This window comes from Aquarana catesbeiana, linkage group LG08 (genome assembly GCF_042186555.1).
Source record: "Aquarana catesbeiana isolate 2022-GZ linkage group LG08, ASM4218655v1, whole genome shotgun sequence".
Classification (NCBI taxonomy): domain Eukaryota; kingdom Metazoa; phylum Chordata; class Amphibia; order Anura; family Ranidae; genus Aquarana; species Aquarana catesbeiana.
In genome coordinates this window covers 291,611,753-291,639,125 of record NC_133331.1, presented here as the reverse complement: position 1 = coordinate 291,639,125, position 27,373 = coordinate 291,611,753, and the positions used below count along the sequence as shown (strand labels likewise).

At 45.9% G+C, this 27,373-nt stretch overlaps 3 protein-coding genes across 4 annotated transcripts in view; 2 read left to right on the top strand and 1 right to left on the bottom strand.

The window, feature by feature from the left end:
- LOC141104959 (uncharacterized) overlaps positions 1–27,373 on the top strand; it is a 664,134-nt gene that overhangs the window by 562,277 nt on the left and 74,484 nt on the right. The gene's annotated exons all lie outside the window — the stretch shown is intronic.
- LOC141104872 (uncharacterized) lies at positions 1,969–27,166 on the top strand. Of its 2 annotated transcripts, none has more exons than XM_073594659.1 (4): positions 1,969–2,062; positions 23,948–24,073; positions 24,229–24,364; positions 24,509–27,166. In XM_073594659.1, exons 3-4 carry the CDS (start codon positions 24,241–24,243, stop codon positions 25,963–25,965), a joined length of 1,581 nt encoding a protein of 526 aa, XP_073450760.1. In that variant the 5' UTR covers positions 1,969–2,062; positions 23,948–24,073; positions 24,229–24,240; the 3' UTR covers positions 25,966–27,166. The 2 variants fall into 2 exon arrangements, with proteins under 2 accessions (XP_073450760.1, XP_073450759.1); XM_073594658.1 differs by lacking the exon at positions 1,969–2,062 and adding an exon at positions 23,774–23,867.
- Positions 6,581–14,907, bottom strand: LOC141105448 (uncharacterized). Its single transcript, XM_073595304.1, has 5 exons — positions 14,852–14,907; positions 14,389–14,503; positions 14,018–14,188; positions 13,400–13,550; positions 6,581–10,757 (listed from the first exon to the last, which is right to left on the bottom strand). Exons 2-5 carry the CDS (start codon positions 14,482–14,484, stop codon positions 9,865–9,867), a joined length of 1,311 nt encoding a protein of 436 aa, XP_073451405.1. The 5' UTR covers positions 14,485–14,503; positions 14,852–14,907; the 3' UTR covers positions 6,581–9,864.

The following is a 27,373-nucleotide window of genomic DNA, read 5'->3' as shown; positions in this document are numbered from 1 at the left end:
TTCGAATCAGGATTAGTGAACAAAAGCATAAGACTGAAGGAGGAGACACCAGTGGCACAACATTTCTTATTGTGCGTTGATGGTAAATCCTCAGGTTTGAGGTTTAAGGGATTTTTTGCCATCGATCTAAACAAGCGGGCCATACCGAAAATAAAAAAGTAAACCTTTTCCTCGCACAGCCTCATTATGATGATTGTACTTGGTGGAAAAATTATGTTTATTATGTAATACCCTTGTACTACTCTACTTTTTATCTTACTTTTTCTCTCTTGTCTTTTTAACCAATGCAGTAAGTTCTGTCACCATAAGATGGCCTTCAAATTGTATCTTGACGTAGTAGATGCTGATTGGACACTTGTTCCTTTAAAAATGATAGTGACAACCTACGTCGAATGTCCTGAAGAAGCACATGGTCACATGTGCGAAATGCGTTGACATAGGTAGCGCCAGACCAGCCCCACGCTCTACCATGCGTCCCAGCTAATGTGCGTGGTTTCCCCGCACCACCATCTTTCCTTGGTCCACTTGGATAAGACTGCCCTGTATTAACTTATGAGCCACCATAGTCAACCTCCCCGGACAGCTGATCGGAAACCTCCGTGCATAGCCGAGATATATCGGATTACGATCGCCCTGCACCGAGTGGACACTCCCAAAGCCTAATCAATGCGTCAATATCTATATCCACTTCAGTGACACTCTTGGGGAAGAACAGATCGGATAGAATCACGGCGGTTTCAGCCATTACTACGGAATGGTGAGAGCCTTCGGGCTGTGTTAAAATTTACCGTCTCTCTTCCTACCCATTTCCCCTTATATATGAAGTGAATATTGAGTGTACCTACATGATTTGTGCATTGTCGGCTACGTCAATGAAGTTAAATGATAATTGAAATCTGACATTGCATGAATAACTGTGCCTAAACAATACATTGACTCTATCCTGATCGGCTTACACCTAATGCGGCACGCCTGTCAATGGATGACAGTACTAGACTAGTCTACTACTACTGTGCTCAGTGACATCATTATTAACCAATTCACCAGGAATTCCATCAACTCATGGACACCAGTATCAACATAAATCCTAAATGGACATTCACCAAATAAAAAACTGGCAAATTTAGTTTAGATACTATTTATCACATGAACATGAAATCTCTGGGTTTAATTCATGTCAGGGCTGGGCTCAGCCCTTCCTTCTCTGAGCTGGCCGCTCAGTTGTCGGCTAATTGCCAGCTCCTATCTCTCTCCACAGTTACTCAGCTGTTGATGATATCCTCCTCGTCAGTCCTGCCCACTTAAGCCGTTCAGCCCAGTGGATCTCTGCCTTCGCCTTGGTCAACATCACAGAAACTCCTGTTCAAGACTTGTTTCGCTGACATCCTTTCTGGCTCCAGATCCTGCTTGCTGTTCCACTACATTGATCCCTGACTTCTGGCTTGGCTGACTATCAGTTCCGGTTACTGAACTCTGGCTATGTTTTGACTACGTTTGTTCTTTTTACTTTTATTATTAAACAAGTGTGATTTAACTGTACTTCTGTCTCGGCCTGATTTCATGGTTTCTGACAATTCAGTACTAATAGGAGCACCATTTATTTCCATTGTGACTGGGTATGCATGTGTGTGTATGCGTGGTGCCCTTAGTTCTGGCGCCATATTGTGACAACGTTGTCAACCTTGTATGTGTGTTTTTTATTATAGGGTATGTTGAGGAATAATTCCATATCAATGTCACTGTTTTACATTTAGTGTTTTTTTAACCTACTATTGATACATTAATAAAGCTAATTACATTTCTATATATGGTATACCGTGGCTGATCCTCCTGATTGCTTTCTTCGCACATCTCTTTGCCCCACTCCTCAAATTTTCTGCAGTACGGAGGGTCCACCTAGATCCTCCATCATCTGATAAATACATAGAAACAATGTTTTCAGCCAGCGTGTGTGTTTTCTACAGATGGATCCAGTAATGGGAACCCACCAGAGAGATGTCCCCGTCCTCTGTATTCCCGGAATTCCACACAGGAAGATCACACCATCCCTCACCATCATCAGGTAGGTGGAGTTGAGGGTCGGGAACATAAAGTGATTGAACACTCTGACATGTGGAGACGATGTGTGGACTCTACAAGATGATATTTTCTATGTGATCTCACATCATAAATACTGTACTTCTATGTTACAGATGTTATTTTCTGCCATTCTGTTGGTTTAGGTTGAAGATCTGATGAACATGAAAGTTGAGGGTGAAGTAGAAGAGACATATGTGAGGGATGATCAGCAATATATGGAGGAGGCTGGAATGACGAGGACATTCATAGAGGAGGACACTCCTGCAGAGATCAGCACAGGTGACCCATAATATATTCTTCTCTTATCTCTGCTCTGTTACTGCACAGAGTAACATATCACCAGAAGCCTAGGTCTATGGTCACTTGTTCTTTTGCTAAAGGGTCTTCAAGTCTGAACTTTAACCCTCTTTTTTTATCAGAGATCACATGACCCAGTGCCTAGGCTTGTGGTTGTGTAAAGAGCATGGACCTCCCAGTCCCCATTGGTTCCTCCTCTTCTGACAAGTCTGTGTAAATGTAGAAGTGACCTGGGAGGAGGACCAAAGGACCTTTGACTGAAGAGGGGAAGAGTCCCACCTGATTGGGACATCCGCAGAGAACATCTGCTCACTCATATCTACCTGATCCAGATGGAATCTTGATGGAAGTGAACTAACCCTCTCATATCTATTGATGATGGTTTTATATTTTTCCAGGACACGCCATGGAGAAACCCTCAAAGGATCGTCTCACTTTATCTCCAGGTTGTGAAATGGAAAATGAGGACATCACAGGAGATTGTGGAGGAAAAAAGACAATGACTATCAATGGTGGACTTCAATGTATGGAAAGACCCTTGAATGCAAATGAAGGGGAGGTTTTCACAAACTGAGGCTCCACACTGTCTGGGAATCATCACTCATTTCTTAGATCAAGGTAAGGGTCGTATGTACAGGGGTCGCTGCAGGAGATCTGTCAGGATGAAGGGCGGGCGGGAAGAGTGGTTGGTAAATGTGTCATTCACCGCCCCTTTCTTGTCTTAATGAATAGAGTAGTGATCGGTACTGATCACTGACTCTTTTTTTTTTCTCATTCGTAGCATAGGAAGAAACTGTGTTTCCTATGCTTCAGATTATGAATGAACAGGAAGCCTCTGTATAGGGCTATTCCTAGTCATTCATTCTGTGCAGCTGAGGTTGCACTGAAAGGGACTGATAAATCTGTCCTCAGTCCCTTTCTCTGTCTCAAAAGTGAGACATCAGGTTTCTTTTTAGACCCCTGATATTTCACTAAAGCCCCCACAACAGGGGTCCTAAAAAAGAAGAAAAAATAAAATTGTAAAACAAAACAAAATGGTTAAAACATAATAAATAATAAAACAACAAAAATAAAAAAAATGACTGACACCAGTGGCAGAACTACCAGGTCGCACTTGCGACTTGGCTCTGGCATCCTGCCACCGTGGGGGGGCAAGACGGCAGGAAGGTGGCCTGCTATGAGACCGTAATAAAGGATCCCACAATGAAAGTAAAGGCCCCCCAGAATAAGTAGGAAGGGCCCCAGTCAGGAGCCAGGGAGGCCCTTCATGGTTTTGACATGGGAATTTATAGATAGGCAACTCCTATCCTCATATTGATTAGCGGTTCCAAATTAATAATAACTACTGCAGTAGGGAACAGACACAAAAGATACACTCAGCATCTTTCCAAATAACTGTTCTGTTTTATTATGATACAATTGAAGGTTTTTATACACATGATTAGGTAGGTATAACATTAATATTACAATTGCACATTTATGGTAACAAGGGGCGTAACATAGGCAGGCTAATTCTAATCAGGACTGGAAAGAATGCAAACATGTCATGAAAACATTATTAGTGCCGTGTGCAATACATACAAAATACAATACAATTCTATACAGAACTTACACATTTCCTTTACAGTTTCTTGCACCGCGGGCCCTGAAGGTTCTAGTTACGCCTCTGGATGACGAGAAATATGTTTCATTGACTATAATATTCAAAATATCAGTCAAAGGGAGATATTATTCCTTCTGATAGTATGAGCTATGAGCTGCATGAGGATGCAAAATGGTATGTCCTGGCCTTACAGAAAACCCAAGGGACTGGCTAAACAGACCCGGCTTATGGCAGGTATGTGATGTTTTGGACTCGCCGTGATTGGGATGATACCTTGGAAATCCTAACCCTTGACACAGCGATCAGAACTAGGTGGTCCAAATAGCCTGTGGTCTCCTCAAGAGTCAAGATCTCTCTCCTCACACCAGGTGAGGCACCACCTCCAAATGTGATTGGCCAAACAGGATAAGTCCATCCCTCATCTTTCCCCTATCAATTAAAAAGCATAGAAAATGAACTTAGCCTACAATTAAAAAGCCATATTGACAATGTGCTAAGCTGGGTTAAGGAAAGCATAGGGAGTGCCACTCATAAAGTGCATAAGCACAGAATAGTGCATGGCTTGTAGGTATTCGCAGGTCTACTTGAGTCCATGGTGTTGCAGTTTTTGAGGGTATATTTTCTTATGTGCCCTGCTTGTGTGCATACACCTGTAGATCCAAATATCCTTTTTTAACTGTCTGCAGAAACTAATTGTAAGCAAGCTTGCAAACCGTTAATGCCAAAGTTACTTTTTTTTTATAAAAGTGGTATTGCCATGTATCTGATTAGGGAGCCCAAGATGATAAGAGTGGCCTTTTGCACAATACCCATCGAAGCACCTCTGGTAGTTGGAGAAAGGGACTGGTAGAGCACCTTAAGGGTACAGGTGCCAGGAAGCTGGAGCCGTGAACTTCATATTGGATGTGAAAGGGACCTACCAAGTAGAGATATGAAGTTAGGTCAGCAGCAGCCAGGTGGATAGGTACAGGATTATGAGAAGGGAGGGTCAAGTGGAAACAAAAGGTAATAACTGTGGGGGGTGATCTGATGGAGAAAATGAAAATACAGTTGTTAGGTGTGGGTAGGGTAGGCTTCTCTGAAGACAAGGGTTTTCAGGGATTGTCTAAAAGCTAATAGAGTAGGAGATAAGCGGACAGATTGGGGTAGGGAGTTCCATAGGATTGGAGAGGCTCCTGTAGGCAAGCATGGGAGGAGGTGACGAGGGAGTTAGAGAGCAGGAGGTCTTGAGAGAAATTAAAAGAACGAGTAGGTTGGTATTTAGAGACTAGGCTAGTGATGTAGCTGGGGGCGAAATTGTGGATGGCTTTGTAAGTGGTTGTTAGTATTTTGAATTTAATTTGTTGGGTGAGTGGAAGTCAGTGGAGGGATTGACAGAGAGGAATAGCAGACACAGAGCGATTGGTAAGGTGGATGAGTCTGGCAGCAGCATTCATGATGGATTGAAGAGGTGATAGACTATGTAGAGGTAAGCCAATGAGAAGGGAATTGCAGTAGTCGAGGCGAGAGATGACCAGCGAGTGAATTAAGAGCTTTGTTGTGTCATTGGTTAGAAAGGGGCGTATTTTGGAGATGTTGCGGAGGTTGAGGCGGCAGGATTTGGACAGTGATTGGATTAGGTGCTTAAAGGAGAGTTCAGCGTCCAGGACTACACCTAAAACCTTGGCATGTAGGGATGGGTTTATAGTTGTGCCATCGATTTTGACAGAGAGATCAGGGGAAGGGAAAGGGGCATGAGGGGGGAGGAAAAATTATAAGTTCGGTTTTGGATAGATTGAGTTTGAGGAAGTGGTGTGACATCCAGACTGATATATCTGATAGTAAATTAGTGATACGTGAGGAGACTGAGGGAGTGAGCTGAGGGGTAGAGAAATAGATTTGGGTGTCATCAGCGTAGAGATGGTATTGGAAGCCATCAGCTGACCCAGGGAGGAGGTGTAGATTGAAAATAGGAGGGGTCCAAGAACGGAACCTTGGGGGACCCCAACAGAGAAAGGAAGAGAAGAGGAGGAAGTAGAGTTGTAATGCTAAAGGTGCGGTTGGATAAGTAGGAAGAGAACCAGCGAAGAGTACAGTCACGGAGACCAAAGGCGTGGAGTTTTTTGAGGAGGAGGGGGTGGTCAACTGTATCAAAGGCAGCAGAGAGGTCCAGGAGTAGGAGTATAAAATAGTGTAGATTGGTTTTGGCCATTAGTAGATCATTTTTTAGTTTTAGGAGAGCAGTTTCTGTGGAGTGTTGAGGACGAAATCCAGACTGAAGGGGATCAAGAAGGCTATTATCAGCAAGGTGGACACTCAGTTGGTTGTAGACCAGACGTTCAAGGAGTTTGGATAAGAAGGGGAGCAAGGAGATGGGGGGTAGGTTGTTAAGATTGGTTGGGTCCAGTGAGGGCTTTTTAAGTATGGGTCTGACAAGTGCATGCTTTAGAGAGTTGGGGAAGATGCCAGAAGAGAGGGAGAGATTGAAGATGTGGGTTAGAGAGTGTAGAATAGAGCCAGAGGGTGAACGTAGCATTTGCTTAAACTTTTAAAACAAAGCCATGTGATGCTGTGAAAAAAAGAAGATTATGTTATTAAACAGGTGTGACACTAGCCAATTGGTACGAAGTTAATGGCTTTAGGTTTTTTTATTCTTCATTTATACAATCCACAAAGAAGAAGAATACATTCCAAGACAAAGTATGATAACAAATGGGTAGGACCCCACTGTCGCCACTTTTCTCACAGCGCTGTTTTTTATACGGATTTACATGTGAGTGTATATCTTTTTATTTTAATAAATTACATCTTTTATACGGATTCACACTATGTGGCCATTCCTTCCTTTTTCCATTTGTTAACACCATCGTTTGGCTTCCAAACATCGTCCTGAGGGATATGATAACGTGTGGTTCGTTCCATCTACTTCGCCCTTCTGGGTTCTGGCATCGTTTAGAGGGATACAGCAACTTGTGGGTTAATCCATAACCATCGCCTCTCCGAGCCATCTATAGCCACTCACCACCTAAGCTTTATCCGACCCAACTCGGTGTATGCCCTTTTGGGTCCATCCCATCTGGTAAGCCTCTTCATTTTCGGTGGTGGTGTGTTTATCTTCATTTTAAATGCCATATATATCTACTTGAAGTGTTTAGTTCCTGGAGACTCCCTATCTATACATATACGGATGACTCTTCTTCACTATTTACATTTGGAACTATTATTTTAACGTTTTGTCATATTGGACGTTTTTCATTTCAATAGCGCTACACTTATTGTGTTTTTTTTCCATTAAAGTTCATGTGCGTGTAAAGGCAGGTGTCACAATACTTTTGGTAATATAGTGTACTTCTTGCTATGAACAAAACCCAAGCACATTTGTCCATCACTGGTCACGATGCTGAGCATTCATTGTGGTTTCTTCTATATGGAAACTAAACGGCTGAACAGAAAGCCGTTTATTGGGATAAGGGGGAGATTTCAGGGACAGTTGGATGGGTTGAAAAAATGGTTGGACTAGAGGGCAATTGGGTTGATAGATATCATGAGGTGAGCAGCATCTAGTTCCTCTTTCACCATTAGACAAGAGCAGTGACACCCCCTCTTTCTGTCTCCTAGAGGGACACAACCAGCAGTGACACCTCCTCCTTCTCTCTCCTAGAGGGACCCAACCAGCAGTGACACCCCCTCCTCCTCTCTTCTAGAGGGACCCAACCAGCAGTGACGCCCCCTCCTTCTCTTTCCTAGATAGACCCAACCAGCAGTGACGCCCGTTCCTTCTCTTTCCTAGAGGGACCCAACCAGCAGTGACACCCCCTCCTTCTCTCTCCTAGAGGGACCCAACCAGCTGTGACACCCCCTCCTTCTCTCTCCTAGAGGGACCCAACCGGCAGTGACACCCCCTCCTTCTCTCTCCTAGAAGGACCCAACCAGCAGTGACACCCCCTCCTTCTCTCTCCTAGAGGGACCCAACCAGCTATGACACCCCCTCCTTCTCTCTCCTAGAGGGATCCAACTAGCAGTGACACCCCCTCCTTCTCTCTCCTAGAGGGACCCAACCAGCAGTGACATCCCCTCCTTCTCTCTCCTATAGGGACCCAACCAGCAGTGACACCCCCTCCTTCTCTCTCCTAGAGGCACCCAACCAGCAGTGACACCCCCTCCTTCTCTCTCCTAGAGGGACCCAACCAGCAGTGACACCCCCTCCTTCTCTCTCCTAGAGGGACCCAACCACCAGTGACACCCCCTCCTTCTCTCTCCTAGAGGGACCCAACCAGCAGTGACACCCCCTCCTTCTCTCTCCTAGAGGCACCCAACCAGCAGTGACACCCCCTCCTTCTCTCTCCTAGAGGGACCCAACCAGCAGTGACACCCCCTCCTTCTCTCTCCTAGAGGGACCCAACCGGCCGTGACATCCCCTCCTTCTCTTTCCTAGATAGACCCAACCAGCAGTGACGCCCCCTCCTTCTCTTTCCTAGAGGGACCCAACCAGCAGTGACACCTCCTTCTCTCTCCTAGAGGGACCCAAGCAGCTATGACACCCCCTCCTTCTCTCTCCTAGAGGGACCCAACCAGCTGTGACACCCCCTCCTTCTCTCTCCTAGAGGGACCCAACCGGCAGTGACACTCCCTCCTTCTCTCTCCTAGAGGGACCCAACCAGCAGTGACACCTCCTTCTCTCTCCTAGAGGGACCCAACCAGCTATGACACCCCCTCCTTCTCTCTCCTAGAGGGACCCAACCAGCTGTGACACCCCCTCCTTCTCTCTCCTAGAGGGACCCAACCGGCAGTGACACTCCCTCCTTCTCTCTCCGAGGGACCCAACCAGCTATGACACCCCCTCCTTCTCTCTCCTAGAGGGACACAACCAGCTATGACACCCCCTCCTTATCTCTCCTAGAGGGACCCAACCAGCAGTGACACCCCCTCCTTCTCTCTCCTATAGGGACCCAACCAGCAGTGACACCCCCTCCTTCTCTCTCCTAGAGGGACCCAACCAGCAGTGACACCCCCTCCTTCTCTCTCCTAGAGGCACCCAACCAGCAGTGACACCCCCTCCTTCTCTCTCCTAGAGGGACCCAACCAGCAGTGACACCCCCTCCTTCTCTCTCCTAGAGGGACCCAACCAGCAGTGACACCCCCTCCTTCTCTCTTCTAGAGGGACCCAACCAGCAGTGACACCCCCTTCTTCTCTCTCCTAGAGGGACCCAACCAGCAGTGACACCCCCTCCTTCTCTCTTCTAGAGGGACCCAACCAGCAGTGACACCCCCTCCTTCTCTCTCCTAGAGGGACCCAACCAGCAGTGACACCTCCTCCTTCTCTCTCCTAGAGGGACCCAACCAGCAGTGACACCCCCTCCTTCTCTCTCCTAGAGGGACCCAACCAGCAATGACACCCCGTCCTTCTCTCTACTAGAGGGACCCAACCAGCAGTGACACCCCCTCCTTCTCTCTACTAGAGGGACCCAACCAGCAGTGACACCCCCTCCTTCTCTCTACTAGAGGGACCCAACCAGCAGTGACACCCCCTCCTTCTCTCTCCTAGAGGGACCCAACCAGCAAAGACACCCCCTCCTTCTCTCTCCTAGAGGGACCCAACCAGCAGTAACACCCCCTCCTTCTCTCTCCTAGAGGGACCCAACCAAGAGTGACACCCCCTCCTTCTCTCTCCTAGAGGGACCCAACCAGCAGTGACACCCCCTCCTTCTCTCTCCTAGCAGAGGAGGTCAGACAGAACTTTGAAGTCTTTAGTGATCTCTGATTTCCTTATAAAGTATTTTTTCCATGATAAAGATCAGAGGAGCGCTCAGCCACGTATTTTCTGAGGTGTAAATTAAGGTGGGCTTCTTCCTAGTGTGAGATCTTTGATATGATCGATATAGAAGACATTTGCCGCACTCAGGACACTAATACACCTCAAGGGTTGTGTGGGTTCTCTGATGTTTGGAAAGACGAGACTTCTGTGAATAACTTTTCCCACACTCAGGGCAGGAATACGGCTTCTCACTCCTGTGGGACCTCAGATGTGCATGAAGATGGACCTTCTCTAAAAAACTTTTCCCGCACTTCGTACAAAAATAAGGCTTCTCTCCTGTGTGAGATTTTTGATGTCTGAGAAGCGCAAATTTCCGTGGATAACATTTCCCGCAATCAGGGCAGGAAAACAGCTTTTCCTGTGTGTGGCATATCTGATGTTCAATAAGATTGGATTTCCTCGAAAAACTTTTTCCGCACTCGGGACAGGAATACGGCTTCTCGCCCGTGTGAGACCTCTGATGTTCAGTAAGGTTGAACTTCCGTGAAAAACATTTGCCGCACTCAGAGCAGGAATACAGCTTCTCCCCCGTGTGGAATCTTTGATGTAATACAAGGTCTGATTTCCATGCGTAGCATTTTGCGCACACGGGGCAGGAATACGGCTTTTCACCCACGTGTGCTCTCTGATGTCTGAAAAGACTGGCCTTATCTGAAAAACATTTCCCGCACTCAGAACAGGAATACGGCTTCTCCCCCGTGTGAGATCTCTGATGTACAGAAAGACTTATTTCAGAGCTAAAGCGTTCCCCACATTTAGAACAGAAACATTTCTGCTCTGCCCTAAATCCGGCACCATCCCTCACAGTAGGAGGTTGCTCAGAGTCAGAGGGATTCCATGGTCTATCCACACTGTGAAGTCCACCATCCATAGTGGACCTCATTGTCTTTTCTCCTCCACAATCTCCTGTGATGTCCTCATCTTCCATTTTACAACCTGGAGATAAAGTGAGACGATCCTTTGAGGGTTTCTTAGTCGCACGCCCTGGAAGAAAATAAAAAGATAAATTCGATAGATATGAGAAGGACCAGCCTAATAGAAACGGATCAGCAGCAAATCTAATCTGTTAAGCCTTGTACACACGATCAGATTATTGGACGAATTTTCGTCAGTTTTTAGTTGCATGCTAGTGTCATATCGAAAGTAAAGAGGTTACTCACCATAAGAAAAAAAAAATTCGGCCAAAAACAGTACTAATGAAATGAAAATCGGAAGTTGTGGTTGTAATAGAATGTATAAACAACTGACTCCATCTTAGATTTTCTTTCATTCACATAAAGAAGAAATGAACTTTTCCTGTGTGTGAGTTTTACCATAATCAGCCTAAAAGTTTGCATAGAAGCGCACCCTATGAGATATTGTGGTTAGGCCGAATTTGTGTCAGCAAAAGTCATTAGCTATTTCTTGTTATCTAGTCAAGCGTCCTAACTCTTGATAAGAGAGTACTGAGTGTAAGTATGTAAAAACCCTTAGACATGTATTTTTACTGATATAAAAATACTACTGTTGTATTCAATACAATTCAGAGATCTTATGAACACACTCCAGCTTGTTTCCCGTGTCTCGTGTGGTCTCTCACGGATCCGAGGATCTAGGTGGTCTGCCTGAATTAACCAAGGATGGTCGTCCAGAACCAGAATTCCTTTCAGTGGTCACATCAGACTAAAATTTTGGAGCCTGCACATCCAGTTTTCGTCCGCCGAAAATTCGTAATCGGCTGTCAAAAACACCATATTAACGATCAGAAAATCGTAAAATCGTATATCTGACGAAATTTAACTTCCGATTTTCTGATCGTGTATACGGGCCTTTACTTGTAGATCAGCAGATAAGCAGCAAATCCGATCTGTTACTTGTAGATCAGCAGCAAATCTGGTCTGTTACTTGTAGCTCAGCAGCAAATCTGATCTGTTAAGCCTTGTACACACGATCAGATTATTGGATGAATTTTCATCAGTTTTTAGTTGCATGCTAGTCTCATGTCGACAGTGAAGAGGTTACTCGATACCGGGAAATGACGCATCTTCCTCAGGGGGAATTCCCCCTGAGGAAGATACGCCATTTCCCGGTATTGACACGCGTTGGGGAGGGGACGGGAAGGTGTGTGAGACAGCGGATTGTTCACACACTATCTAGTTTCCTCTGTTTTCTATATGGATATATGTGCAAGCAAACAGCCAAGGACCTGAATGCTGACAATAAATACATTTGTACAATTTTATCATCTGTAATGAGAATCAGAAGAATGGATTAAATCGGAATAGACTTTTTGTTGCGTTCCTTTTACGGCACATTAATGCATGATCGTTTTTTCCAAAAGAGCACTTTAAACACGATTTATTCTATTTTATATTGGTTAAGATTGATGCACTTTGTATAGAGTCGTGTATAGGTACACAGAATGTCACTGGAATTATCCCATAGGATTGCAATTTTTAAATTGAATAGGATTGCAATATATGTATAATATTTAATCGCATAGGATTGCAACATTTTATAATATTACTTTGTTGGAGATAACAGTGTTAGTATTGAATATGATGACTACATGACTACATTTGGATAGCGCAGCATTTTATTAGCAAATCTGATCTGTTTCTTGTAGATCAGCAGCCAATCTGATTTGTTAGACCCCATACACACTATTAGATTTTCTGAAGATTCTTGTCTTCAGATTTACCAAAACCATATAAATGTAAGGTCAAACCTTAAGAATTTCAATTTGTATTCAATCAGGCAGGCCCTTGCACTACATGGTTTGGTAAATCTGAAAACAAAAATCTGCAGAAAATCTAATAGTGTGTATGGGGTCTAACAGATCAGCAGCAAATCGAATCCTCCCAGTTATTACCTTTTGTATCTGCACAGATGTGTCCAAGGACTACAACCTAGGAGCTGTCCTGCAGCATGGTCCATCATCCCTTGTGGGGCACACTGGTAAGCACCAGGTGGCTCTGTAGACTTTGTTCCTTGGCCCTTCTTGGGGGGGGGTCACATCCCCACCAACTTGTAGACTGCACAGAGGATCCACAATCCCGGGCATACATTATACCAAGAAAGGCTCAATCTGTGTTATCATATCTGTGCTACTGTAACTAGAAGTGACACACAACCTAATACTGCCAGCTGAACCCCAAGACGGGTATCAGTTCAGGGAGGTGACCATTATCAACCTATTATTGGCTGATATCACTCAGCTCCTGCCCTACTCTGGACCAATCAGTGTGCAGCAACAGAGCAGAGATAAGAGAAGAATATATTATGGGTCACCTGTGCTGATCTCTGTAGGAGTGTCCTCCTCTATGAATGTCCTCGTCATTCCAGCCTCCTCCGTATATTGCTGATCATCCCTCACATACGTCTCTTCTACTTCACCCTCAACTTTTATGATAATCAGATCTTCACCCTAAACCAACAGAATGGGAGAAAATAACATCTGTAACATAGAAGTATTTATGATGTGAGATCACATAGAAAATATCATCTTGTAGAGTCCACACATCATCTCCACATGTCAGAGTGTTCAATCACTTTATGTTCCCGACTCTCAACTCCACCTACCTGATGATGGTGAGAGATGGTGTGACCTTCCTGTGTGGAATCCCAGGAATACAGAGGACGGGGACATCTCTCTGGTGGGTTTCTGTTAGTAGGTGGTTTCATCATAACATCTTTGTAGAAATCCCTGTGTCCTTCAGAACGTTCTTCCATCACAGCATGCTCATCATCCTCCTCTTTACACTCTTCTTTAACAATACAATCCTCGGAGTTTCCACTCTAAATATATAAAAGAAATTATTTTAACATACATGCATGTGTATAAAAATAACTATCAGTGATGGTTCCTCATCTACCTGATGATGGTGAGGGATGGTGTGACCTTCCTGTGTGGAATCCCGGGAATACAGAGGACGGGGACATCTCTCTGGTGGGTTCCCATTACTGGATCCATCTGTAGGAAACACACACACTGACTGAATACATTGTTTCTATGTGTTTATCAGATGATGGGGGATCTAGGTGGAGCCTCCGTACTGCTCTCTACTTTACAATAAAGTCTCCTCTTACCCGGTGATGTGAGGGGCGGCTGATTGTCCATCATGACGTCCTTGTAGAGATCCTTGTGTCCTTCTAAATACTCCCACTCCTCCATGGAGAAATAGACAGTGACATCCTGACACCTTATAGGAACCTGACACACACAATGATACAGTAACCATCCAGACACATCCCTTGTCTGTTACTGGATAATGTCCCAGAATTCCCAGAATCCTCCTCACCTCTCCTGTCAGCAGCTCCATCATCTTCTTGGTGACTTCTAGAATCTTCTCCATGTTGTGTCTCTCAGGTTTTAGGGAGTCACATGGAGGCACTGTGATGGTCATATGATCACCTGACTTCACAAGAGGAAATCTCTGTATTGGAGAACCAATAGGAATATCATGTTAGAATCCCAGAATCCTCCTCACCTCTCCGGTCAGGTCTGTGTTTTATTAATAGAGATAAGAGTGATGTCATGTGACCTCCCAGAATCCTCCTCACCTCTCCGGTCAGGTCTGTGTTTTATTAATAGAGATAAGAGTGATGTCATGTGACCTCCCAGAATCCTCCTCACCTCTCCGGTCAGCAGGTAGATGATCTCCAGGGTGAGTTTTAGTATCTTCTCAGTCATGTGACTCCGGTCCTCCTCCATCCTCATTGATGGAGTCATGTGATCTATGCGAGTACCTCTGTAGATGATAATAGAGAATTATCTGGACTGTATTGGTTGTTATCCACCTTTTCCCTATTGGCTGATCTCAGACCCCCTCTTATAGTTAGGGGTGGGGTTATCCACAGCCCATCCCCTTTACTGGCTGCTGTGAGGTTCCTGACCAGAGACAGAGGCTGACTAGGACATTATGGGTGAACACCAAAGTAAATTTTTCATACTCCCCTAAAAGAGAGCTTAACAAACTATATGCAGTTGTATCATCATCTGCTGGAGATAAAAGACATCACAGTGACTATGGAGGAAGAGGACGGACATAATGGGGGGGGGGGTTACTGGGTGTAAATAGAAAATAAAATCTTATTACCTCCTTTGCTGCCACTTCCACCAATGTCTCCTCTCTACTTCCTCCCAACTCACCTCTCACCCAGAACTTCTTGTCTGTCTCTGACATCACTTTTTGTCTGTACCTGACATCACTTCCTGTCTTCCATAGAGACTTCCTGTCTGGGTAGAAGTGAGATCACCATCTTGTGGAGCTCAGAGGAACTGCAGCCCTGAGAAACGTCTTATAATGTGAACACGGCCTTGTGCTGTGTGTTAAATGTACCAGTTGAAGAAGCGAAAATTAACCTTTCCATAATTTTCCTTTTCTGGTGCCTACCTATGGCAGCATATCAATGGTCGAGGGCGGAGCAACCAACCATTGGTATGCTGCCATGGAGGCACCAGGAAAATGGAAAATTGAATACTCACCTTTCCGTAATTTTCCTTTCCTGGTGCCTACCCATGGCAGCATACCAATAGTTGGTACCATTGGTATGCTGCCATGGAGGCACCAGGAAAAATGGTTAGGTCCTACAAGACAAACAATTGATTTTTGAAAAGGTCTGGAACCCCTTGAATTCTATACTTATATTTCCCTTCTGGATAATGGTGGACTTGTGGGGATGGCAGAAGCAAAGTGGACCCTTTCTACCTTTCTTTCTAGCCCTAGCCCTAGCCCTTTTTTTTATCCTCTTTCCTTTACCTTTTTCTCTCCCTCTTCTTATTAACATTGTTATACTCTTTATGTTGAGTTCTGTACTCACATCTGTATACCAATGGGAGGTTTTATATGTAATTTCTGTTTGAATAGACGTTCTTGTCTATTCTGGCTTTATCAAGAGAGGAATTTCTCATGGTTGGTGATGTGATTTTTAGGCTCGGTTCACACTAGAGCGACTCCAAAATTGCGCGACATCGAAAGTGACTTCGACGTGTGACTCTGATGCGACTTTACACTCTCTGGCACTTAATATGATTATTGGTAATTAGTATATTATATTTGAATTAATAATTATTTATATATATATATATATATACAGTATATATATATATATATATATATATATATATATATATATATATATATAAAAACATATGTATATATATATTTTGTCCACTCTTGTAACTAAAGTAAGTAGAATTATAGGGGTCTGATAATGTTGCGTTTTATAGAGAGAGAGAGAGAGAGAGAGAGAGAGAGAGAGAGAAAGAATTTATATTATGCTTGATTTGTTTTTTCCTTCTTAGATGGCTTGTTTCCACTCCTGGGAATTAGAAACTGTTGGATATGTGATGGATATGGATATGTAATGACACAAACTACTGATAAGAACCCAGAAAGCTGCTCAAAATAGGCATTCGTAACCAAAACCAGTCTGAACTGACCAGATACTGCTGAATTCTATTTTTTTGCCAGTCACATGATGTAACCACCCATTTAACTGTTCCCTTTGCTACTAAGAAGATATGAATGCTGATTGGACTAAACTATAATAACCTATAACACACCTATAACACGCCTAGTGCTTATGCATATTCATATGTATATATTGTTAAACTTGATGTTTTTAAGTGAGAGACACTTCCTTCTTTGTTCGGCCTGGTAGTGCTGAATATCGGTGTGTGTTGTGTCTCTCAACTGCAGTGTAGACAATAAAAAGCACCTACTTATCTTATCTTAAGATCTGGACTCACAATCTCATCATCTGAATGTCTTGTTTGGAGACTCACTAACGTGGTTTAACAAAAGTCACATGACAAGTCGCACTAGTGTGAATTAAGCCTTAGGCGTGAGGTCACTTACCATGGGTTTATCTCTTTTCTCAACATGTTCTTTAGGCTCCATTTACACTGTAATGGAGCCCCTGTGGTGTCTCCTCTGTAATGGAGCCCCTGTGGTGTCTCCTCTGTAGTGGAGCTCCTGTGGTTTCTCCTCAGTAGTGGAGCTCCTGTGGTGTCTCCTCTGCAGTGGAGCTCCTGTGGTGTCTCCTCTGTAGTGGAGCTCCTGTGGTGTCTCCTCTGTAGTGGAGCCTCTGTGGTTTCTCCTCTGTAGTGGGGCCATTGTGGTTTCTCCTCTGTAGTGGAGCTCCTGTGGTGTCTGCTGTGTAGTGGGGCCACTGTGGTGTCTTTTCTGTAGTGGGGCTCCTGTGGTTTCTTCTCTTTGGTGGGGCCCCTGTGGTGTCTCCTCTGTAGTGGGGCCCCTGTGGTGTCTCCTCTGTAGTGGAGCTTCTGTGATGTCCTCTGTATTGGGGCTCCTGTGGTGTCTCCTCAGTAGTGAATCTCCTGTGGTGTCTCCCCTGTAGTGGAGCTCCTGTGGTGTATTCTCTGTGGTGGGGCCCCTGTGGTGTCTCCTCTGTAGTGGGGCCCCTGTGGTGTCTCCTCTGTAGTGGGGCTCCTGTTGTGTCTCCTTAGGAGTGCAGCTCCTGTGGTGTCTCCTCTGTAGTGGAGCCCCTGTGATGTCTTCTGTATTGGGGCTCCTGTTGTGTCTCCTCAGTAGTGGAGCTCCTGTGGTGTCTCCTCTGTAATGGAGCCCCTGTGGTGTCTCCTCTGTAGTGGAGCTCCTGTGGTTTCTCCTCAGTAGTGGAGCTCCTGTGGTGTCTCCTCTGCAGTGGAGCTCCTGTGGTGTCTCCTCTGTAGTGGAGCTCCTGTGGTGTCTCCTCTGTAGTGGAGCCTCTGTGGTTTCTCCTCTGTAGTGGGGCCATTGTGGTTTCTCCTCTGTAGTGGAGCTCCTGTGGTGTCTGCTGTGTAGTGGGGCCACTGTGGTGTCTTTTCTGTAGTGGGGCTCCTGTGGTTTCTTCTCTTTGGTGGGGCCCCTGTGGTGTCTCCTCTGTAGTGGGGCCCCTGTGGTGTCTCCTCTGTAGTGGAGCTTCTGTGATGTCCTCTGTATTGGGGCTCCTGTGGTGTCTCCTCAGTAGTGAATCTCCTGTGGTGTCTCCCCTGTAGTGGAGCTCCTGTGGTGTATTCTCTGTGGTGGGGCCCCTGTGGTGTCTCCTCTGTAGTGGGGCCCCTGTGGTGTCTCCTCTGTAGTGGGGCTCCTGTTGTGTCTCCTTAGGAGTGCAGCTCCTGTGGTGTCTCCTCTGTAGTGGAGCCCCTGTGATGTCTTCTGTATTGGGGCTCCTGTTGTGTCTCCTCAGTAGTGGAGCTCCTGTGGTGTCTCCTCTGTAGTGGAGCCCCTGTGGTGTCTCCTCAGTAGTGAAGCTTCTGTGGTGTCTCCCCTGTAGTGGAGCTCCTGTGGTGTATTCTCTGTGGTGGGGCCCCTGTGGTGTCTCCTCTGTAGTGGGGCCCCTGTGGTGTCTCCTCTGTAGTGGGGCTCCTGTTGTGTCTCCTTAGGAGTGCAGCTCCTGTGGTGTCTCCTCTGTAGTGGAGCCCCTGTGATGTCTTCTGTATTGGGGCTCCTGTTGTGTCTCCTCAGTAGTGGAGCTCCTGTGGTGTCTCCTCTGTAGTGGAGCTCCTGTGGTGTCTGCTCTGTAGTGGAACTCGGTGGATGTCTTCTGTATTGGTGCTCCTGTTGTGTCTCCTCTGTAGTGGAACTCCTGTGACGTCTTCTGTATTGGGGCTCCTGTGGTGTCTCCTCAGTAGTGGAGCTCCTGTGGGGTCTTCTCTGTGGTGGGGCTCCTGTGATGTCTCTTCTACAGTGGAGCTCCTGTGATGTCTTCTCTCTAGTGGAACTCCTGTGATGTCTTCTGTAGTGGAGTTCCTGTGGTGTCTCCTCAGTAGTGGAACTCCTGTGGTGTCTCCTCTGTAGTGGAGCCCCTGTGATCTCCCCTTTCAGGGCCCACATTGAGGAAGGCACTCTCTCTCTATTTTACCTCCTCAGGTCTTTCACAGACACCATTTGGCCCCCGGGCGGGGAGAACATGAGGTAGAGCTCTCCACCAAGCAGATGCCTATAACATGCTGCAGCTCACCAATCACAAATCGGTACCACTCAAGATTCCTCCAATGGGCTCCGCCCATTCTCTAACATCTGACCGATCGCAGTCAATCTGCACTCAGACCTCAACCACCCGCCAATGAACACCGATCTCCGCCCAACAACAGCGCAGCTCCACTGGTCGACTCCACCTATGAGCCGCCACTAAATGTTAGCGCACTTACACGGGGGCTGAGGGGAGCGGAGGGTAAGAGTCGGAGATGGCGAAATGGAGTTCTGCCACTTCCAGGTGCAAAACTGGGCGCAAGGGCCACATGCCAAGACCTGGTGGGCTGGATTCGGCCCACGGGCCTTGTGTTTGACATATGCGTTATAGAGTCGTAATCCTCCATCACCACATCCTGGAGATCGGGAGCGATTTCCACCCTTCCTTCTCTGATGGGGTTCTTTACATCCATATATATCGAAAGAGGAGGGGGTGATTCCCCATCCCATCTGTACTGGGGCCCGGAGCCCGGGGCCCGGGGCCCCATCCTGTTCTGCCTGACTGCTCTGTTGCAGTAGAGGTGGATTGCTTGCTGCTGGGTACATCTGATGAGGACAGTGAGGGGAGCGACCCACGTCATCCATTCTACCACTTCCTGAGCCTTCTATGGATGAATGGGGGCATCACAGAGATTGCAAAGCAACTCATCAAAAGGTAGATAAAGGTTTTTCCAAGTCAATGCTCACCCACCTCCAGACAAGAAATACATGTCAATAGGCTGCAGGGAAAGAAAATAGATGCTAATAGCCTGCAGGAGATCTGCTGAAAAGGAGGCCATTGATACAAATAGGTTGCAGGAGATCTGCTAAAAAAAAAAAAAAAAAAAAAGGAATAGATGCTAATAGTATGCAGGAGATCTGCATTCTGGACTTTTTGCATTTCCCTTTTCAGCAGATCTCCTGCATCCTATTAGCATCTATTTCTTTCTTTCTTTTTTTTTTTTTCTTTCTTTCTTTATTTATTTATTTTTTTAACAGACCTCTTGCAGACTATTATCATCTATTTCCTCTTTCGGCAGATCTCCTGTAGACTATTAGAAGATACAATCTCAGGTCTCAGTGGTGATTGGAGCCCAGAGGGACTCTGGAGTAAAACCTGAACATCCCGCACACCTCCCCCTCTGGGGTAACCTCCGCTCACATCTCCTCCCCCTCCCCCACCGGATGTACACTTTATATACCAGACAAAAGGAAATAGATGCTAATAGTCTGCAGGAGATCTGCTAAAAAAATAGATTCCAATAGTATGCAGGAGATCTGCTATAAAAAAAAAGGAATAGATGCTAATAGGATGCAGGAGATCTGCTTAAAAAAATCAATGCTAATAGGATGCAGGAGATCTGCTGAAAATGAAATAGATGCTAATAGAATGTAGGAGATCTGCTGAAAAATGAAATAGATGCTAATAGGATATCCACCACATCTCCCTCTGGGGTCACCTCTGGTCAGATCTCCTCCTCTCTCCTCGGGATGTACTTTATACACCAGGGGAAAAAAAAAAGAGGACACATCACCCTGAACCCCTCCAGGAAATGTTTGGACATGTTATATGGTCGCATCACTTTAGAGTTCATACCCTCACAGACATGCCCCCCTATACCTACCCGCAAAGGACGGGCGCTACACCCAACATACTGCATATACTAAATTTTTCAAGCAGATCTCCTGCCGGCTATTAGCATCTATTTCCTTTCAAATATTTTCCCAGCAGATCTCTTGCAGCCTATTAGTATCTATGTCATTCTTTCAGCGGATCTCCTGCTATCTATTGACATCCATTTCATATCTGCACACAGGTTGTGACGGTGTCATTGGATGTATGCATCAGATGTTGTTATAATCACACACAGCACACTATGAGCCGTTTCTTGGGGCTGCAGTTCCTCTGAGCTCCACAAGGTGGCGTTCTCACTTCTACCCAGACAGGAAGTCTCTATGGAAGACAGGAAGTGATGTCAGGTGCTGACAGGAAGTTCTGGGTGAGAGGTGAGTTGGGAAGAAGTAGAGGGGAGACATTGCTGAAACTGGCAGCAGAGGAGGTAATAAGATCTTATTTTCTATTTACACCCAGTAACCCTAGGGTTGCCACCTCATCCCTTTAAACCCGAACACATATGAATTACACGGGTTCTGTGGCTGATTAAGGTGGTAATTAAACTCACTTGGTGCCTTATCTGCATTTAATTAGCCTCAGAACCCGTGTAATTCATATGTGTTCGGGTTTAAAGGGATGAGGTGGCAACTCTAAGTAACCCCCCCCCCGGTCTTGTCCGTCCTCTTTTGTAATGATGGGATTCGGAGTCGGGTTGTACTAGGATTTGACTTCAACTTCCAGCATTTGAAATTTGGTGGAATTTGAGGTTGATAAACTTGATGCTCGCCCATAATGCCTTGCTCAGCCTTTCACCCTGTTCAGTAAGGATGAGCTCCGGCGTGTTCGCATGGCGCACGTGCCGAGCCCGCCAAGAAGTCGGCACGGCGCAGCGCTAATCACAGGCAGGGAGACATTTCCCGATCTCTGCAGCCGCACATCGGGAAATGTCTCACTGCTTGTGATTAGCGCTGCGCCGTGCCGACTTCCTGGCGGGCTCGGCACGTGCGCCATGCGAACACGCCGGAGCTCATCCCTACTGTTCAGTAGTCAACAATGGAGGAAGGAGGTAGATAACCCCCACCTCTCAGTATAAGAGGGGGTCTGAGATCATCCAGTAATGGGTAGGAGGTGGATAACCATATCCATCACTATAGGAAGGGGGTCTGAGATCATCCATTAAGGGGTAGGAGGTGGACAACCCTATCCTTCACTATAGGAGGGGGTCTGAGATCATCCAGTAAGGGGTAGGAGGTGGACAACCCTATCCTTCACTATAAGAGGGGGTCTGAGATCATCCAGTAAGGGGTAGGAGGTGGACAACCCTATCCTTCACTATAGGAGGGGGTCTGAGATCATCCAGTAATGGGTAGGAGGTGGACAACCCTATCCTTCACTATAGGAGGGGGTCTGAGATCATCCAGTAAGGGGTAGGAGGTGGACAACCCTATCCTTCACTATAAGAGGGGGTCTGAGATCATCCAGTAAGGGGTAGGAGGTGGACAACCCTATCCTTCACTATAGGAGGGGGCCTGAGATCATCTAATAAAGGGGGTTTCCTCTCCTCTTGGAGAACCCCATATTTCAATGCCCACCTTCCCCCTCCTTCTGTTCATCCTCAGGTCGCCCAGATGCCAACTCTACATCTGTACCCAGTACCTTAGTAAGTCCAGAGGGTCCTGTTGGAGAATCCAGGGTGTCTTCAGCAGGTGCTTAGTAGGAAACTAGGGTCACCAGAACCAGATTGGCTTGGGAATCTCAGCAAAGACTCCAACCTCTCTCACCCAACTGAGAAAAACGCCATTTATTTATTTTTTCCCCCCTTTTTCCTTAAACTGGAAGTCCTTTCTCGGGCGACTCTTCAAATCTGATTTAAGGCCCTTTCCTCATAGATTTTCTGGTACACACAACTTAGACACTGGGCCAGTGTCTCTCCGAGTTAAAGGCCTATCTACTACCTTAGCTGTTTTCAAGCATACTTGTCTATAAACTCCTCTCGTACCAAAACTCATCTCAATAGTCTACTCGCAACTTAACCGATTACTCTGTCCTTCCACACATACCTACAGTATGTAGCAAAATGGGAAGAGGACCTACAGTATGTGCCAGAAAAATCAGAAAAAGATTTGCAAGGCCTACTATTGCCACTTGTACCAATAATGTCACAACCCTTGAGTCAGCCTATAAGGTGCTAACCAGGGGGTACCTTCCAGACTCACTCATATGTTCTCTTCTTTGTTTTAGAGGAGGCCAGTCCACAGGTGACATCCTCCATGTATGGTGGACCTGTCCGATGCTGGGTCACTTATGGACCAGAGTATTCACTCTTCTACACACCTTTGGCTGGCACTTTTACATTTTAAGTGCCCGGGCATTAATAAAGCACTGTTTAAGCTAACTCACTTTGTCCTTCTAGCTTCCAGATTAACGATTACAAGGGCTTGGAAAAAAAAGTTTTCTTGTTTTCTGAGATTGAATCCCGAATTGATGGCTTTTTTGTAAACGAGCAATTGACCAGTACTCTAATAACCATGGTAAATTACACATCCTAATATTGTACTATCAATAAAGTTCAGATAATTCTCCTCTGTCTACAGAGAAACCCGCATAGATCACATGACCACATCAATGAGGATGGAAGAGGACCAGAGTCACATGACTGAGAAGATACTAAACCTCACCCTGGAGATCATCTACCTGCTGACCGGAGAGGTGAGGAGGAATCTGGGAGGTCACATGACATCACTCTTATCTCTATTAATAAAACACAGACCTGACCGGAGAGGTGAGGAGGATTCTGGGAGGTCACATGACATCACTCTTATCTCTATTAATAAAACACAGACCTGACCGGAGAGGTGAGGAGGATTCTGGGAGATCACATGACATCACTCTTATCTCTATTAATAAAACACAGACCTGACCGGAGAGGTGAGGAGGATTCTGGGATTCTAACATGATATTCCTATTGGTTCTCCAATACAGGGATTTCCTCTTGTGAAGTCAGGTGATCATATGACCATCACAGTGCCTCCATGTGACTCCCTAAAACCTGAGAGACACAACATGGAGAAGATTCTAGAAGTCACCAAGAAGATAATGGAGCTGCTGACAGGAGAGGTGAGGAGGATTCTGGGAATTCTGGGACATTATCCAGTAACAGACAAGGGATGTGTCTGGATGGTGACTGTATCATTGTGTGTGTCAGGTTCCTATAAGGTGTCAGGATGTCACTGTCTATTTCTCCATGGAGGAGTGGGAGTACATAGAAGGACACAAGGATCCCTACAAGGACGTCATGATGGACAATCAGCCGCCCCTCACATCACCGGGTAAGAGGAGACTTTATTGTAAAGGAGAGAGCAGTACGGAGGCTCCACCTAGATCCCCCATCATCTGATAAACACATAGAAACAATGTATTCAGTCAGTGTGTGTGTTTCCTACAGATGGATCCAGTAATGGGAACCCACCAGAGAGATGTCCCCGTCCTCTGTATTCCCGGGATTCCACACAGGAAGATCACACCATCCCCCACCATCATCAGGTAGATGAGTACCAGTCACTGGTAGAGGTGGTTTATGCACAAGTTTGTTTGCTATAACAAATGTTTTATTATATATTCAGAGTGGAAACCTCAGGAATTATAATATTGATGTTAAAGAAGAATTTAAAAAGGAGGATGAACAGTGTAGGACAATAAATGAGTTTTCTGAAGGACACAAGGATCTCATCATCCCTCACCATCATCAGGTAGGTGGAGTTGAGGGTCGGGAACATAAAGTGATTGAACACTCTGACATGTGGAGATGATGTGTGGACTCTACAAGATGATATTTTCTATGTGATCTCACATCATAAATACTTCTATGTTACAGATTTTATTTTCTGCCATTCTGTTGGTTTAGGGTGAAGATCTGATGAACATGAAAGTTGAGGGTGAAGTAGAAGAGACGTATGTGAGGGATGATCAGCAATATACAGAGGAGGCTGGAACGAGGAGGACATTCTTAGAGGAGGACACTCCTACAGAGATCAGCACAGGTAAGTCATAATATATTATGGGAAAGGGTCCCATCTGTTTGAGAAGAACATCTGCTCCCTCATATCTACCTGATCCAGATGGAATCTTGATGGAAGTGAACTAACCCTCTCATATCTATTGATGATGTTTTTATATTTTTCCAGGACACGCCATGGAGAAACCCTCAAAGGATCGTCTCACTTTATCTCCAGGTTGTAAAATAGAAGATGAGGACATCACAGGAGATTGTGGAGGAGAAAAGACAATGATCTCCACTATGGATGGTGGACTTCACAGTGTGGATAGACCATGGAATCCCTCTGACTCTGAGAAACCTCGTACTGTGAGGGATGGTGCCGGAATTCAGGGGCAATGTGGGGAAAGTTTTAGCTTCAAATTAAGTCTTACTAAACATCAGCGATCTCAAACAGGGGTGAAGCCACATCCCTGTTCTGAGTGCGGGAAATGCTTTCCTTATAAATCGCAACTCGTCACGCATTACAGATCTCACACGGGTGAGAAGCCGTATTCCTGTGATGAGTGCGGGAAATGTTTCCTTCACAAATCGCAACTCATCACACATTACAGATCGCACACGGGGGAAAAACCTTATTCTTGTCTTGAGTGCGGGAAATTTTTTTCACACAAGTCCTATCTTACCAAACACTTGAGATCACACACGGGTGAGAAGCCACACTCCTGTTCTGAGTGCGGAAAATGTTTTTCACATGAGTCCAGTCTTTACAAGCATCAGAGGTTACACACGGGGGAAAAGCCGTATGTCTGCCCTGAGTGTGGAAAACGTTGTGCGCAGAAATCAGAACTTGAGACGCATCAAAGATCCCACACAGGGAAAAAGCCGTATAGCTGCCCTGAGTGCGGGAAATGTTTTTCCCATAAATCTTATTTTTCCAAACATCAGAAATTGCACACTGCTGAGAGGTTTTCCTGCCCAGACTGTGGGAAATGTTATACACAGAAATCGGAACTTGATACACATCAGAGATCTCACACAGGGGAGAAGCCGTATTCCTGTGCTGAGTGCGGGAAGCGTTTTTCTATTAAGGCCAGGCTTTACATACATCAAAGATTTCACACGGGTGAGAAGTTATATTCCTGCTCTGAGTGCGGGAAATGTTTTACACATGTGTCCCGTCTAAATGCACATCAGAGGTCTCACACGGGCGAGAAGCCGTATTCATGCCCTGAGTGCGGGAAATGTTTTTCACAGAAGGATTATCTTAACTTGCATCAAAGATTGCACTCGGGGGAGAAGTCACATTCCTGCCCTGAGTGTGGAAAATGTTTTTCACAGAAAATCTATCTCAGTAAACATCAGGTTTGCCACGGCGGACAAAAGCTGTTTTCCTGCCCTGGGTGCGGGAAACGTTTTTCATGGAAATCGGCACTGGTCAGACATCGAAAATCCCACACGGGGGAGAAGCCGTATTCCTGCAGTGTGTGCGGGAAATGTTATTCACAGAAATCAGACCTTGTTATACATCTGAGATCTCACACGGGGGAAAGGCCGTATGCATGCCCCGAGTGTGGGAAATGTTACTCACAGAAGTCTTATCTTAACAGACACCAGAGGACCCACACAACCCCTGAAGTGTATTAGTGTCCTGAGTGCGGGAATTGTCTTCTATATGAATGATATTACATCAAAGATCTCACACTGGGAGGAAGCACACCTTTATTGACCATCCAGTGGTGTTGCTAGGATTGCAGAACACCTGGGGCACCTTTTGGAGCTCTAAGGAGAGCGGGTATGGCCAAACTGCTCTAAAAGTGGGTGGGGTGGTGGTATATAAAACCTGAGCTTTCTTGTGCCCTCTAGCATTGGTGGTCAGGCACTATAGCTGGCTTCTGTGTTCTTCACCTATAGCAGCCCCTTTCCCATAAGGCAAGCAGGTCTACTGGTACTCAGTTGCCCCCAGGACTTATACATAATTCTTTAGTGTCTGGCCACCATGCCGGGGCAGGCGTGAACTGAGCACAGCAAACAGGTACTTGCAGTTGGCAGACAGGCAGAGTGGTCCAAGTTCAGAGCAGGCAGAGTTAAAAGAGTAGTCAGGGTCAAATCCGTGGTCCAAAGACAGGCAGAGTTCTGAGTGTAGTCACAATCTGATCCAAGGTCATTAACAAGGCAATCCAAACTAGCTGGCAGGGCTCGGGCGAAGATGAAGGACAAGGCCGAAAAACAGGGAGCTTGAAGCACGTGTTGCAAACACTATCACATGCCTGACGCTGAAGGCTTGGCAGGCTTAAAAACAGGTTTGAACACCACTTGAAACAGGTTTGAACACCACTCAGAAGCCAGATCTAGCAATCACCATGCAGGTGGACAGACAGACAGGGAGAGTGATGCTCAGCCAAAATTAGGATGCCAGATCGATGAAAGCGGCTTCAGAGCAGCTCCATCCAGGGCACGCCACCAACGGGTTTCGTCCCACCCACAGGGCTTACTCATGGAGCCATGACAAGGGCGTGGCCTGGATGGATTTGGACTGAAGCCACTTTTAGCGGTCTGACACTTGGGCTTTGCTGGTGTGTGGCGTCATGCCTTTGTTCCCCGTAAAGTGCTTGCATAGAGCCAGGACAGGCTCTCTTCATGCCTCTCTTCACGCCTGCACCCACCAGTGTGAGTCATCCACGTCTAAGAAAGGGAACCTGGAGCTGCACCCGAAGCTTTCTAAAGTCGCAGTATTTTCTAGGTTAATTTATTGATCTTATAAGCCTTTGCACAGAGGAGAAATCCTCAGAATGATGGACATTTCCGATTGTTCTCAAACGTTTTCAATAAAGCTTTACCTTCCGTAGCAGGGAGTCTTTCTTTCTGAAAGGGGAGATGTCTATCCATCACCATACTAAAGTTCTGCCCGACTTACTCTGCTAGGAGAGAGATGGAGGGGGTGTCGCTGCTGGTTGAGTCCCTCTAGGAGAGAGAAGGAGGGGGTGTCACTGCTGGTTGGGTCCCTCTAGGAGAGAGAAGGAGGGGGTGTAACTGTTGGTTGGGTCCCTCTAGG

Bases quoted from the DNA above. Each gene is read 5' to 3' on its own strand.
- LOC141105448 (XM_073595304.1), bottom strand. From the start codon at position 14,484: ATGACTCCATCAATGAGGATGGAGGAGGACCGGAGTCACATGACTGAG. The intron at 14,189-14,388 runs GTGAGGAGGATT...TCTCCAATACAG, and splicing joins TCTACCTGCTGACCGGAGAG to AGATTTCCTCTTGTGAAGTC. The intron at 10,758-13,399 runs GTCCCCGTCCTC...ATTTTCTTCCAG, and splicing joins CAGAAACCCACCAGAGAGAT to GGCGTGCGACTAAGAAACCC.
- LOC141104872 (XM_073594659.1), top strand. From the start codon at position 24,241: ATGAACATGAAAGTTGAGGGTGAAGTAGAAGAGACGTATGTGAGGGAT. The intron at 24,365-24,508 runs GTAAGTCATAAT...ATATTTTTCCAG, and splicing joins TCCTACAGAGATCAGCACAG to GACACGCCATGGAGAAACCC.